The following is a 15,509-nucleotide window of genomic DNA, read 5'->3' on the forward strand; positions in this document are numbered from 1 at the left end:
AGCAGCATTCCCAAGATTTTTTCCTCTGCTAATTACTGAGCAATCCACTGTCACCTATAGGCCTGGCATAGGATTCCTGCGTGCCTGTTTATTTTCTGGCTGATTTGGTTCCTTTACATCACATGACTTTCAGTGATCCATATGCAATATGGGAATTATCCTCGTAGGACTTTCTTTAGAGGGTTCGCAGAGGTGTGCTAAGCATAAGTAATACATCAATTTTTAAATCCAGGCAGAATGAGTCCATATCATATGTTCCAGGAAAGCCTGTAATGCTGTAAGAGAACCAAAGAGCTTCTCGATCTTTGTCATTTTCCGTAGGAAAATGCCTCACCATGTACATCCTTTTCTATGCGTTCTGAAGCAGGATATTTATGGGGTCAGAGAAGGACACTAAAAACTTGCCCAAGCTGTTTAGCTCATATTTATTAACTGCTTAATACAAGCCAGGAGCTGTACCTAGGACTTTACATGCCTTGTTTAATTTTCCCCAAAATCCTGGGAGGTTTTTATTTCGGTTATGTAGATAAGGAGCTTGAAGCACAGAGATGCTGACAACTTATCCAAGGTCACAGAGTCAGCGTTTGAGGTCCAGTCTGCTGACTTCAGAGCCTGGAGCTGTAACCAGTACTCTGGCCTCCATGGTGTGTCCCCCTACTTCTTGTTCAAGAAGAGTTTTTCCAATCTGTGTAATTCCCAGACAGCTCTCGTAAGATCTTATCCCCTTTCGCATTTTACACTATATTCATATGAGCTCTTTTTCAAAAAAAATAAAATAGTATTTATTCAAAAAATATGCTTCAAGTACTCATCATGCGCAGACATGTAAGACTTCTCTAAAATTTTTACATAGTTAAAAAGTCCCATGGGGAAAGGACTGTGTCCTCTTAACCTACATTTTTAGATTTTGATGTAAAATATCTTGAGTAGGTGAAAAATTACTAGCTCTCTGTTCCACTGGAAAAAGACAGCTGCAATCTGTGTGCTGCTCTCCACAACCAGACGTGTTTCATAGGCAGCCCATTAGGTCCTCAAACACTTATTAAGCCTGCCTCTCCATAGACAGTATGCGGGGAGTATGCGGAAACAGGGCAGAAGAAGACATGGCCCTGGATCTGCAGGAGCTTACAGCCCAGGAGCTCACCGCTTTGAAGAATTCACAGCCCACAGACAGACCATAACATCAGGTCCACCAAAGCCCATAAACCCAGAAGTTCAAGAGAGAAAGAAATCATAGCCACCTTGGAAAACATCAACTTGCTTTATTGGAAAAGGCTCCTGAAGCTGATTTCTCACCTCCAGCTTCTTTCCTTAGTGCTTACTGACCATTACTGGGAGGACCAGGCCAAGGGTAAAGCTAGGGGGAAGACGTAGCAAGTTACCTGCAGAGGACAGAGCTAAAGAAACATGTAGATTGCCTTCTGAGCATCCAACAGCATGACTGAAAATGAATTAACTTTTATTTCCAATGTATATTAAAACAGATAACACGTGAATATGCTAAAACAAATTGAAACAGCAACACCAAGTGTTAGGCAGTGAGCTTTCCTTCCACCCTCGGAGGCAGCATCTCTTACTTGGTTCTTGAGTTCCTCCAAAAGAGAGTTCTGGGCATTTATAATGGACAGAGGTTTATGATGCCCCAGCTCCTGGTCTAAGCTAAGCTAAGCTTCAGGGCAAAGTTGAGTGGCCCATCCTGAAGGCCTGGCCACAGGGATGAGTCAGAAAAGTGGGCAATGGCGAGTTTAATCAGAGGGAACTGCTCCAGTCCTGGTTACCTCCGGGGCATGCTGGTTGCCCACGTGCAGGGTGCTGGGAGTCAGACACTGGGAGGAAAGGGAGGCGGAACCGGGCCCTCCACACTCACAGCTCACCTTACAACTCTGCCAGGCACCACCCATCTTTTAGAGAGAAGCGCAGTATGCGCTGGGCACAGGAAGCAGATACGGGAGAGATTACGGAAGATTCCGAGGAGGTTTGAAGCGCTCACAAGGCCCAACCCCTATTTAGGGCTTCCTTGCTGGGGTGCTGGGGCAGGTGCTGATCCGTGGGGCCCGGGGCTGTGCTCTGTGGTGAGGAGAGAAGCTCTTAAATCTCCACTCCTAAAACCACTCTCCCTGCATCTCATAAGCACCCAGCTGTTGTGTCTCCTCCAGGGCAGCAACCCCAGTTATTTATCTCTATATTCCAGGATTAACTCATAAAGTAATGAATTGTCCACTGAACTAAGTTTGGGCGTCTGTCTGGCCAGAGCCACCTCCTGGCCCGCACCCTCAGCTGGGAAGGCCATTGACGTGGGTTGCAGCCTTCCAGCCTCAATTCCCCTCCCTCTGCCACCTCCCCTTCATCCCTCCCTCTTCCGCCCCTCCCCCGGTTATTTGGGAGATTAGAGTTCATTAATTAAATCCTGTGCTTAGATCGAACTGTAACGTTATTCCAATCACATTTATCTTGCAGGCGGCAGAGAAGACGGCAGCCTCGCTGGAAACGCGCTGGGGAGCCTGAGCCGGCGGTCGGAGACGCACGGCGCGCAGCTACATCGCCACGCCGCCGCGCAGACCCTCCATCTTCCTGCTCAGCCTCCTGGCCCGCTCGCCGCTGCCTTGGGGGCCTGGCTTCTCTCTGGGGCTCCTGCCCGCCCCTGCGCCCTGGCCCTCCGCGGCTCCCCTGCCCGGTCCCCCTCCCCACCCCCCCCCGGCACATACGCTGACACGCGCGCGCGAACACTCACACACACACTCACACACACTGACACGCCAGCGAGCTGCTGGCCGCTCAATGGACCGCTTTCCCCGCTTTTCCTGATCCCAGCGCAGCCCGGGATGAGAAATTGCAAAATGGCCCGGGTCGCCAGTGTGCTGGGGCTGGTTATGCTCAGCGTCGCCCTGCTGATTTTATCGCTCATCAGCTACGTGTCCCTGAAAAAGGAGAACATCTTCACCACTCCCAAGTATGCCAACCCGGGGGCGCCCCGAATGTACATGTTCCACGCGGGATTCCGGTGAGTGCGGGCCTCTGAGCGCCCTCAGGTATCTGGTTTATGGGGGCGGGAGGTCAGAGGGGGGTGTTTTGCCTTCTCCGATACACTTTGGGCAAGAAAACTGCGTGGCCTTCCATTCCTCTCTCTGATTCTTACACCACCACCCCTCCCGTGCTTTTTTTTTTAACCCAAAGCCCCTAAAAGCCGTTGTCCTAATCAATGTGATTGCATTCTCGAATTCTTCTTCGGCATCCCTTCCCCCATTTCAAAAATGGGGGGGAGGGTTTAAGGAGAATGATGGTGGAGGGAGAGGCCTTGTGTGTATTTGGGAAGGGGCATGGAGAGATGGACATGCGTTAGGTGAGTGCCTACCCCGCGCCCTTGTCCGCAGACTCCACGGCCGGGCTCCGGGAGGTCCGGGGCGATTTAATGGCGCAGGCGCCGGACTCCTCTTGCGCTCTCCTCCTTTCCTCTCCCCAACCCTTCACCCCATCAAATGATGCGCGGGTCTGTTCTCCTGAAGCCCCTGGGGTATTCGACCTCCATCCTTCCCTCCCTCCCCCGCACACCGCGCCATCGCCCCCCCCCCACCCGCCTTTCCGGGATTTCTGCAATTCCCCCGCCCTCTGCGGGAAGCGAGCCTCCTAAGGGCCGCCTACCCTCGCCCCAGCTCCAAGTCACCAACGGGCGCAAGGCTGGACTGAGAAGGCTCCGGGCGAAGCTTGGCGCAGCTCGTCGAGAGCCTCTGCCCCAGTGTGCCCCCCTAGGAGCTCCCCCAGCAGAGCCTCTGAGGGGCGGGTAGCAAATACAGAGTGCACCCTGTGGTCCAAGCCAGGCCAGAACGCGAAACCTAGAGAAGCCCCACCTGGGCAGAGGAGTGGAGTTGGCCAGCCGCCTCCAGGGGGGTCCCCAGTCAGGGGACAGGGAGTGAAACCAGACCTAGGCTCGGGAAGGAAGAGGTTAAGGACGGAGCCACCCCCAGCCTTCCCCCCTGGGTCTCCGGTTCATCGGCCCTTTCTACAAAAATCAATCCGGCCGGACCGCGGGGGCGGCGCGGGTAGGGCGAGCCGTGGTGCGGCCGCTGTCCGCGGTGCTGACTCCCTGGTCCTCTCCGCGCATCAGTCTCCAGCAGAGCGCCGGGCTCCCGCCCCTGCTCTCCGCAAGACGGCCATTTTATGGTCTTTCCCGCACCCGCAGGGATGGACAATGGAGACGGATTTCCCTCGTTTTCTTCCTTCCTCCCGGGTGTGTGTGGGGAGCAGAAGCTGGACCAGATGAGAAGGGGCTCTGGGGCGGGACGTAGCCAGTACGTGTTCCAGCCGCGCCCCATCCCCGCCCCGCTCCCAACCGGCTGGACTTTAATGGCTACCTTGGCTTCCCCTAGCTGAGGCCAGCACGTTTGTCTGTGTACTCATACTCCTCTCCAGGTCACAGTTTGCGCTGAAGCTTCTAGATCCGTCCTTTGTGCCCTTTCCGCATTCTCTGACTCATGAACTCCAAGCCAGACCTAAGTGGACATTTAATCGGACAGCGTTTTTACATCAAAGGTAGGATAGGGGGAAAAGATCCAAAAGGTGTTCTGAATTCTGGAGCTCAAAAACAAAACAAAACGAAATAATACAAAACAACAAACATCTACCCCCCCCCCCAACCCGAGGTGTATTTGCCTTGTCTTCTTGGCCTGACTGAACAAAGGTTGATTAGTAATCTTTTTTAATTTAAATATGTAGTGCTCTCTCATAAAAAGAAAACATCAAAAAGACCACTTTGAATGGAAGGGAAAAAAGATATTTCCAGTATTCTCCCTAACTTGAGCTTAATTGAGCACCATGATGTATAGTTAACATTATGGCTAATACTGCCAAAGCCATTTATTTAAAAAAAAAAAAAAAAAAAAAGTTAAGTACAAAAATACCACCCAATGCATTTTCATTCCCCGACTAGAAAAAAAATTTTTTAAATAAAGTAAAAAAGTATTGTCCCACTGAAACACAGAAGACACTACACTTCATCCCTAACAAATTACTAGTGAAAATCTCGGCCCAAATATATGCAGGTATTTTATGGTTTTGGTTTTTTACCTGTTTCTTCTCATTAAACTTTTATAGCTTTTAACATATTGCAAAAGCTACCCAACATTGTTCTTAATTGTCTTGTAGCAGCTTCATTTATACATGAAGGAGTTTTTGTGCTATGTGTGTGGGTTTTTGTTTTGTTTTGTTTTGTTTTGTTTTGTTTTGGAGGTGGGGGAAGAAGGATGAGATTTATACAAACGTATTTATTCTCCTCAGTGATACCTGGTCAACTCTTAGGAATCCCAGATAAGTCATTTCTCCTTCCTCTTTGGTGGGATTATTATGCTGCTAAATGGAACGTGAGCCATCTAGTGTATTCATTAGGGGTATGAATACTTATTTTACGAATACTTATTTTACCACTCTATTTAGGGTGTTGTGTTTTGGTCATAGAATTTCTAGTTATTGCACTCTTTTATTTTAATCTAATGATGGAATTAAAACAAATTCAGTAGCTATCCATGGTGTCATGAAAATGTTTACATGAAAGGTTGACACACGGTCACATGATTATGATTAAAATTTTTTAAACATTAATTAGAAGTTAGTCCATGACAATAATTGATTAATTCTAAAACTCTGAAGTTTTTTTTTAACTTTTGTGGTTTTAATCCAATATTAATTTTATAGACAGCCCAGAAAATTTTCATGGGTCGAATACAGTATACCTTTTCCCCAAACATGTTTCTGACTCAATAAAAATATTCTTCCCACACTAGGCCATGTGACCCAAATAACCAGTTAGAACAATATTGCCTTCTCAAAACATCCCTCCTTTTAATCCATTTAGGTAAGCTTTAATTAACTTTCCCCGTATCACTTTAAACTTACTTTACCTTTGTAACAGTCTGTAATGAACACTGTTAGTAACTTTGGAAGTTCTGGCTTAAAGCTTTCAGTTTATGTTTCTCTGTATTTTGTCAAATGAAGTAATTTTTAAAAAATAAGATTCCAGGTAAAATGATGATATGCAAAGCATTTAGTTTCATTCCTGCTATTTTTTTTAGGCAAAAGACACAGGAGGTTCAATATGGTTTCTTAGAACTGAAGAACCTACTAGCAGAGTAACATATGACCGGTCTCTCTTAAATATTTTAAATAGCAGAGACTTTAAGAGGATACGCTTAATTACACTTAATGCTCAACATGAAAGCAACCAGAAATTAGTGCTAAGTATCACCCTTGCCTTGTTTATCCTCTGAATTCTTAGAATATACACACATTTTCAGGATTTACAATAGCTTCCTTTTCTAAGAATTAGGTTTCTCTAACTTAAATGGGTTTCTATATAATCAAGTAGAAAAATGTTCCTTTTTCATTATTTAAAGGACGTTAATGAGATTATCATCTCATTTCTATTAAATATTCAACTACACCCACTGCAATTACCATTTTCATATTTTAATAATAGATAGTATCATACTGACTCATATCTGTTTGGCTCTTATTTGGACACCAGTGATGTTTGATATTCCTTGAACGTTGCAGTCCAATAGCAAACAAGTAGTCCCTAGTTACAAACTCTCAGTCACCAATGTTTGTGCATTAATGTGAGCTCTTTGGGGCCTGTGTAAATTGTCTCCCTGTATTTTCTGACACAGTTTGGCCTATGCCTCCCCCTTGATCAAATACACTTTTCAGGTAGAGCAGAAAACCAAAGAATTGGCAGCTAAAAACCATAAATTACAACATTTACAAGCTTCAAAGGACTATACCCAGAATTTGAGAGACTAGCACATGTTTGTAAATTCTGAAGCAGTTCTTCCTTCAATTATGAATGTATAATCTTTCTTGGGTTCAGTGCCTACGGTTCTTGTCTAAATGAAATAGCATAAGACATAAGATGGAAAATCAATTCTTTTGAATGGGATATATTTAATGAATTTCTTTTTATTTTAGGCAAGAAATTCTTCAGCATGTCGATGTAATAAAAAATTTTTCTTTGACCAAGAATAGTGTTCGGATTGGACAACTGATGCACTATGATTATTCCAGCCATAAATATGTTTTCTCTATTAGCAATAACTTCCGATCGCTGCTTCCAGATGTGTCACCCATTGTGAATAAGCATTATAATATTTGTGCTGTGGTTGGAAATAGTGGGATCCTGACAGGGAGCCGGTGTGGACAACAAATAGATAAGTCAGATTTTGTTTTCCGTTGCAATTTTGCCCCTACGGAGGCTTTCCAAAGAGATGTTGGAAGGAAAACCAACCTTACCACCTTCAACCCCAGCATCCTGGAAAAATATTACAACAATCTTTTGACCATTCAGGACCGTAACAACTTTTTTCTCAGTTTAAAAAAGCTCGATGGGGCCATTCTTTGGATCCCTGCATTTTTTTTCCACACTTCAGCAACTGTTACCAGGACACTAGTTGACTTTTTTGTTGAACACAGAGGTCAGTTAAAGGTCCAACTGGCTTGGCCTGGAAATATAATGCAACATGTCAACAGGTGTGTATATTTTATTGCCTTTAACTCATACCCTACCAGATGGCAAATCAATATTGTAATCTCTTGGGGGTGGTAGCGAACTGATTAGTTAGTTGTTGCGGTTAGCTTAGTACCTTAGAATGAACGCTTATGTTTTGTAATGAATGAATGGATCATTCTAGGTAAGAAGTTCAGTCTCCTACCCCAGCTGGTAACCAAGTGTCAAATGGAGGGACTGATGTTTCATCAGCTTCTCCTCTCCATTCCCTGTCCCCTTCCTTGGTGGTAAGCCTAACAAGCAGTCATGGAAATCACCACAAATCAATAATTTTCTTTTAATGGATAGCTGTGTCCCAATAATGCCAATGACTAAAGTGGACAAATCAATTGCTTTTTTTAAAGATGCGATTGACTTTAAATGTTCCTTTTTATTTGATATTTGGGTGTTTTTTAGATGTCCAAGATTAGAAAACCACCTAGACAAATCAAAATTGTATAATCTGCTTTTATAATTCGAGATTTGAGTGCCAAAACATGTGAAAAGTATTTTATCAGCTCATCGTTATCCCTTGTAATTTGAAAGACAGATTAACCAGGATGCAATATTTTCGTCTAGTCCGATGAGTCTTAACTCTGGCTGTACCTTAGAATCACTTGGAGAGATTTAAAAAATACTCTTGCCTGGGCTCTAATTCAAGAGATTCTAATGTAATTTGTCTGGTGGGGGAGGAGAGAGGCTCAGGCACTTGGTATGTCTTAATAACTCCCCAGCTGATTCTAATAAGCAGCCAGAATTGGGAGCAGGCATTTGTAAAAATGCAGGGCATTTTATAAAGCAAGATTAATTGCAGAATTTTTTTCTTTAAATAATCTGAGGAAATTGCCTCAACTCTAATTTCCCCTATGAGAATAGCCCCAGTGTCCTAACGTACTGTCCAGATGTTACTGCAAGTTAGAGTGGGTTCTAGGAGGTCTGGTAAACAAGGATTGTAAAATTTTTATCCCATGGTAGATGGGTACATGGTAGTGTACCTGTAGTCCTCTAAAGTCTTCCAAATTTAAGATCTGTGTAGTTGACCTCTCATATAAGGAGGAATTATCGTGTAATCAACTGGTATGTATCTAACAGGTAGGGTGATGCCAGAATTTACAGTCCACACTGGAACCTTTTCTTTGAAAGAAAAAGGGCACTATTAAGAATTACAACAAAGACAATAGGCAAAAACTGGGACTGTTCCAGTTTCCCAGGATGTATGGTTACCTTCTTAAGAGGTAATATAACCCAACTCCTAAGTTTAAAGATGCATTAACTGAGGTACAAAGAATGAGTTATTTACCCAACGTCACTGCCCAAAATGGGCAGAACCAGAATTAGAAGCCAGGCCTCCTGCCAACCTGCCCTGTGGTCTTTTGACCTCATCGTTTTGCTCCCCTCTTGCTCTATGTAAGTACAGCTGTACTAAAAGAGACATCAGAAGCCATTCTAACTCCTTAGGTAAGAATATTAAAACAAAGACTGAACTTCTGAATTTCACCTGGAAGGGAAATGTCCACGTGTAGCCTTCAGGTAGTGAAGCAGGAACTGCATGTGACAGAACCTTCAGGAAGCAGCCTGTGTGGCCCACCTGGCCCCCAGCCTTTCAGCAGGTCGGGCTTGAACATGCTAGTTCAGGGAAAACTTGGAGGAAGTACAGTCCATGGAAACCTGATTCATGAACAGTTTGATTCTGCCTGCACAGCCAGTCACAAAGGCACACGTGTGTGCATGCACACACACACACACACACACACACACACACTCCACAGCAGTCTCAGATATTTGGCAGTTTAGGTAGGAAGGCTTCAAATTACTATCTAAACATGGAAGGAACAACAACCATAATTTAGCCTTTTTTAAAATTCAGAAAGTGTGTAAATACTTTTCTTAGGTTCTGGCACGCCAAAGAAGGGCTTGGGAGCATTTGGTTAAGACAAAGGAAGAGGGAATGTGATTTTTTTACGAGCGGGTAGAAAAAAAATAAGGCTCTACAATCTTTCCAAACCCAAGAAGACAGATTTCATCTCTAAGTTTGGATAAGGAAGTAACAGAGGAGGCCCCCTTTGATTAAGCAACCTCCTCCCCAGCCCAAGGGCCCTTTATGTGTGAGAAGCACAGTCATTCTCACTGGCGGGCTTTTACGGCATCACCGCTGAGTCAGAGACACCACTCTTTAGGACAACCCAGAGCAGGGATGGCTTCAAACCTGTGTGACTTCTATAGTAACACACGAGCCCACGCTTAGAAAGGCCGACGCTTGGTTTAATACTCTGCTGTTGCCCTCTTGAAATTCTCAATAATTTTTGAAGTAAGGGCCCACATTTTCATTTTGCACGGGGTCTCACAAATTATGTAGCCGGTCCTGCCCTGAGGTGTTTTGTGGTCTAAAAGACAGATTCAAAGCAAGTACTGGTTAAGTTACCTGGATAAATTCACTTCCCAAACCAGTCACAGTGACCCAGCTGACCAAAACCTTCAACACTGGCCTCTGAATCCACCTGTACTTATTGTTCCACAGGTACTGGAAAAACAAACATTTGTCACCCAAACGGCTGAGCACAGGTATTCTTATGTACACCCTTGCGTCAGCAATATGTGAAGAGATCCACTTGTATGGATTTTGGCCTTTTGGATTTGACCCCAACACAAGGGAAGATCTTCCATACCATTACTATGACAAAAAAGGAACCAAATTTACTACCAAGTGGCAGGAGTCCCACCAGCTGCCTGCTGAGTTTCAGCTGTTGTACCGAATGCACGGGGAAGGGCTCGCCAAGCTGACTCTGTCACGCTGTGCCTAAGAACTGCGAACAGAAAGTGCCAAATGGCTGATTTAAAAGTGCCCCAACTCACACTGAATAGTCGACAGGATAGAACCCTAGAGAATTTCTTATAAGGATTGTCTGCCACTTAAAAGGAAAGATGTCTTCTCTCCCCCTTTCGCGCTGCTCTTTTAAGGGTCTTAGCAGGACAGATGCTTGGAAGCCACCTGACTTAAACTTGATTGATAAAGGGAATGTTGCATCTGGAACTATGCTGCTAACGAAATGGTCTGAAGTATTTTCATGTTTGTATTTTAATAATAAACTGCCTCCCATTTTTTATGAGGATTAGGGCTGTAGTTTCTGCAGCTTTGCTCAGATACAGTCCTCGTAATCAGAGGCCTCTGGCCAATTTGAGCAGGATTTCAGTTTTGCCTGGGTGGGATCAGACTCTTTAAAATGATAACATAAAAGACTGGCTTGCGTATATTGTCTCTCTCTCTCTCTCTCTCTCTCTCTCTCTCTCTCTCCCCCCACCCCCCCCAACCACTCCCCTGACCCACCCCCCCAACCACTCCCCTGACCCACCCCCCCCCCCCACCGTGGAGTTTAATATTTTTGCTAGGAATCCTATTGAAATAGCTTTGCTTGTATGTCTTGCATCTGTAATTGATATGTTCAAGGCTCTAGGTAACTTTGATATTTCATGACAAACTGAACAAATCATGATGGGGATCCCCTTATGATTACTTTTATAAGAAATGCCTCTTATGAAGTTCTCACTAGTCCGTGAAGTCATTCTACAGCAGCGTGGTTCCTCTCTGGCGAGACGTGTATAATACAGTGCCTCTTTCACTACCACGAAAAAAGCCTAGGTTGTGGGCGGCATCTCATCTCTTGGCGTGAGGGCTGTTATGGCAGATCATTTTGTTGCCACATCTGCAGGGCATTGCAGCCTGGGTTTAGTGCCTCCTCCCACAGTCCCAACCCGAGCACTGGGCTGGAAATTCTCTCAGAATATAGAGGCAAGGAGTCAGCTTAAGAACCTGGAACTTATAGGAAAAAGGAAGAAGAGGAAGGAGAATACTTAGAAGTTGTTATGGCTCCCGTATCCCCTAAAGTGTTGTAACTATGATTAGGGCCTCTGAGAACCAGCAGGGTTAAAGCAGAGAAGATGCTCTGAGGCTGGCCAGGTCCCCATGTGAATAGCACTGAGGCGAGGTCATCTTGAGTATCACTGTGTCCGTCAGCACTGCTCCAGAAGTTCAAGACAATCGTAGACACCAGATATTCCCTCTTGCCACGGAAATTGGATCTATACACCTACAAATTAAGCATTTCGAAAGGAAAAGCCACGGTGTAGTGGCAAGATTGGTACTAAATTAACCCTTGGAATTGGAGATGTATAGGCCTGCTGCAGAGGAATTCACTAGCCGTTCTCTTTTCCATCATTTCAGCCTTAGGAGTAGAAATCACATCACTCCTGTCCCTGGCTTTTCACTGAGCAGCACTTTGTTCCTCCAGTTCAGCCCAAAGCCTGGCCAAGTTGATGTTAAATTTTAATAAGAGTTTCTTCTTTCCAAATGCCAGTCAAGCACATTTATAATACATTTAGGTGGGGAAGCTTGTTCTTTTCCAGAAATCTTCATCTAGATTGCTTGTCATGTTACAAATACTGTTTCAAATAATTACTATAGTTCAGTAATCAGCTCACTGCCCCTCCTTGAGAAGGTATCATCACGCCTAAAATCAAGCCAAATTCAGTAAGGAAAGACTCAGTCCTTATGCTCATGTTCTGCCTGGTCCTAAAGGGGGGCTGTTTTATTCTAATTTTTTTCCAGAAAGCTAATCAGAGCAGGTTACGTAGATCCAGTACTAACCAGTGAAAGAAAAATCATACAGGTTCAAACGTGTTACCAATTGTGACACGTCTCACAATGTTGTGTGAACGGCAATCATCCAAACAGACAGGAAAAAATAGGAATAGATGTTTTGAAATGGGAAACACTAAAACAGCTCGATACTTGAAATAATTCGAAGGGGAGATATTAAAAACATTTTAAAATTCAATGGTATAATTTGATGGGCACCGAAACCACATGCTTATTCCCTATCACTTTAAAGAGGAAAGTACTACAGTTCTCATGCTGTTCTCTATGAGGGTCACTGAGAGATGGACAACTGACAGGAGTGTTTAGTTGGCTCTTCCTAAGCACTTAGTTCATTTGGTTACAGCTAAGTGATATTAATGCCAATATTATATGAGCCAGCTTCTGACTCTGGAGTTTTAATCCCAATGTGCCCATTAGATTTCACTAAATATAAATATGTAGACACTTTGAACCAGGAAGGTTAAAAGAACAAAAGACCACAATCCCTAAAACCAGTTAATTGTTCTATTAGTGGACCATTTAAATTAGATCTCATCAGAATGGCAAGTTTGGGGATTTTTTTTTTTTTAAGTTTAGGGAGATTTTGTAAATCTCACTTCACTCTTGGCTCCATTTTAACCTAGAGTGAGAGGACTTTGCCATCTCCCAACATCATTTCATCCATCACTTTCAAAAAACTCAAAATGTTGAAGAAACAGACCTGTCTCCCGGAACTAGAAGAACTTAGAGATCAGGCTCAACCCCTGTTTCCAGGTAGGACTTCCTGGAGCTGATCCAAAAAGACCATACTTCCCTTTTCTTTAAAAAAAACTCTGAAGAAAATCCCAAGTCCTCCTATAGTGGTTAACCACAATTCTCATAATTATAAATTCTTTATATGCAGCCTATATCCTCCTTTTGCAAAAAGTAGATTCAATATGTGAGTAAAGCATTTATCCCAGTTTTCGGCATGTAGTCAGCACTCAATAATATATGGCAGCTTTTACTGTTATTTTTATTGTTAGTTATGCCCTTGACCTACAGTTCCAGCATAGAGAAAAACAGCCTCTAGCTGATCATACAAAAACTCTTCTTGTTTTTAAAGACCGTTTCAAAGATTAAACCTATATAACCACTGTCATGACCAAAAGGGTTGGTGGGTCCTGTGAGTCCAGATTAGAAAGGCAGTGGTGTAAGTAGCCAGAGCTCCCGGGGCTGTGTGGTCAAGAGCAGGGAATTGGGCAGACGGGCCTTTTGGGTCCTCCCTCCTGATTCAGCTACAGGTACAAACCCCTGGCATTTGCATTGCCCTTGCTTTATTGGTTCTAGGTTAAGTGCATCCTTTTGTCAGAATCTTTCCTCTTTTCAGATACTCATGGCAGAGCCCACCCCCAGCTATTGGAATAAATATCACCATAAAGCCCCCAAGTCTGTCTACACATGACACCAATACAAATGACCAATTCACTTGCAGAGGAAAAAAAACCCACAAACGTTTAGCCACCTGTTTAATGCTAGTCCCTCAGTTTTCATCAGTTGTTCTGAGTGTCATGTGCAGACATGCAGATCCAGGCGAGACAGAGTTAAAGTGTGGTATTATGAATCCCTCCCAAACCCAGAAAACATTCCCCGTATTTGACGATTAAACGTCTATGCTTCCTCCGCCTTTGCTCCTGTGTCTTCACTGTCCTTGATCATTGTACAAGTGCCGTGCGTTTAGTAGTGTGTATGCCTAGCAGTCCCGACTGTGACCGCTGTGCTGTCTGTGTGTAACTTTGATGTCAGGCACTGACCATGGGGCTACCAGCCAGGATGTGCAAAAGAAGAGGCTCCCCCAGCCTCCTTGTGCCCAGGCCTCCAGTTATTCATGAATGTGAGTGCCAGGAGTAACCTAACTTGGTGGGGAAGCTGAGGAATGGAAGAGCATTTCTTCTGACTTAGGGCAAATTACTAATTATTAGACACTCACAGACAGTAAAGAGGTGTTGACTTGAGGGCAAAGGTAGCAGGGACAGAATTCTAGAGCCCTAGGACGCTGGAAATGGAAGAGCCTTTGAGTGGCTCTAGTCCTAATTCTTGACTTTCCAAATGAGACATGGAGAAACAGAAAGGCTAAGTGATTTTCCCAAGATTGCACAGGAAATCAGTGGAGAGATTCTGACTCCTCATCTAGTACTTCTTGGCTTATCAGCATCAAATAAAAATGGGCTCAAAGGGAAAGTGATTATGGTCTTGGGTTCACAAGGCACAGAAAATAAGTTATAAAAGCTGTAAAAGAGGAAAAAAGATTCTCCCCCCACCAAAAAAAAAAATTATTTCTCAATGCAAAATGGAAAAGGAGATGCTTGCCTAGGTATACAACAGTCCACTGGTAATAACCTACATTCTCCCCTAAAATGAGAGGAAACCTACTTGGTAAATCATGATTCTGATAAATCTGGTAAATCACAATTCAGTTACTGACAGTTCCCAGTTGACAGATGGACTCTTATCTAATAATCTATTCGTCTTAATAAAATCGTGTTTTAGTAACATGTATAGGTAATTTAAAAGCTGAATACTGAAGATGGTTATGTACTTCTCCATATGTATAATTTTCAGTTGAGGCCTCTTGAGGTAAAAATACATTTTGTCAATGTCTCCCATATTATAAGTAATTTCAACAGCAGACTCCACATTATTGCATTTAGTTCAATATGCTAAGAAGATGTGCAAATAATAATGAATAATTTGAGCTGGGTCTTCATGTGCAAAATGAGAGACTTAGCAATTTTCTGTACAATTCTGGATCCTTAAGTCCTTTTCCCCTCAGTTGTTTGAATGTGCCAGGCAAAAGCTTCTGTTTAGCCTCTACTTCTCCCTGAATGTGTAGAACTATGCTTTTGCTTACAAAGTTGGGGTTATGTGTATGTGGCTGAAAAGCCCAGACGGAGGATCATAGGTGCTGGGGACTTAGAGCCCCTGGGCCACCTGATGGACCTGTCTGGGCTCTGTGGCCCAATTAATCAAGGCCACAGGTGAGTTGATACCAAGGACCAAAATGACTAAATATGCCTCTCTCACACTTTGATTGCCTTGCCACATAGATATAACATTTGAAGTGGGAAACATTTTAGAATGTCATTATTGTATTATGCAGTATTTCTTAAAATTTCTTTTTATTCTGATGACTTATTATTGAAGATATACGTGTTTGAACAGATGTTTTTATCCTCAGTGAAGCTCACTCTCTTGTTGTTAATTACAATGGAACCACAGTGAAGAGCCCGTCATGGAATAACTGACTCCAATTTAAGATTACAGCGGGGTTATGGGGTAAGGACGTGGATTATGCCACCAATCCACCGG

The 15,509-nt window shown here is 43.8% G+C and overlaps 1 protein-coding gene across 1 annotated transcript; it reads left to right on the forward strand.

The window, feature by feature from the left end:
• Positions 1-2,466: 2,466 nt before the first annotated feature.
• ST8SIA3 (ST8 alpha-N-acetyl-neuraminide alpha-2,8-sialyltransferase 3) lies at positions 2,467-10,784 on the forward strand. The gene is made up of 4 exons (XM_036823898.1): positions 2,467-3,001; positions 4,408-4,527; positions 6,955-7,512; positions 10,047-10,784. The coding sequence occupies exons 1-4, from the start codon at positions 2,823-2,825 to the stop codon at positions 10,327-10,329; spliced, it is 1,140 nt and encodes a 379-aa protein (XP_036679793.1). The 5' UTR covers positions 2,467-2,822; the 3' UTR covers positions 10,330-10,784.
• The last annotated feature ends 4,725 nt before the right edge of the window (positions 10,785-15,509 follow it).

This window comes from Balaenoptera musculus, chromosome 14 (assembly GCF_009873245.2).
Source record: "Balaenoptera musculus isolate JJ_BM4_2016_0621 chromosome 14, mBalMus1.pri.v3, whole genome shotgun sequence".
NCBI classification, from domain to species: domain Eukaryota; kingdom Metazoa; phylum Chordata; class Mammalia; order Artiodactyla; family Balaenopteridae; genus Balaenoptera; species Balaenoptera musculus.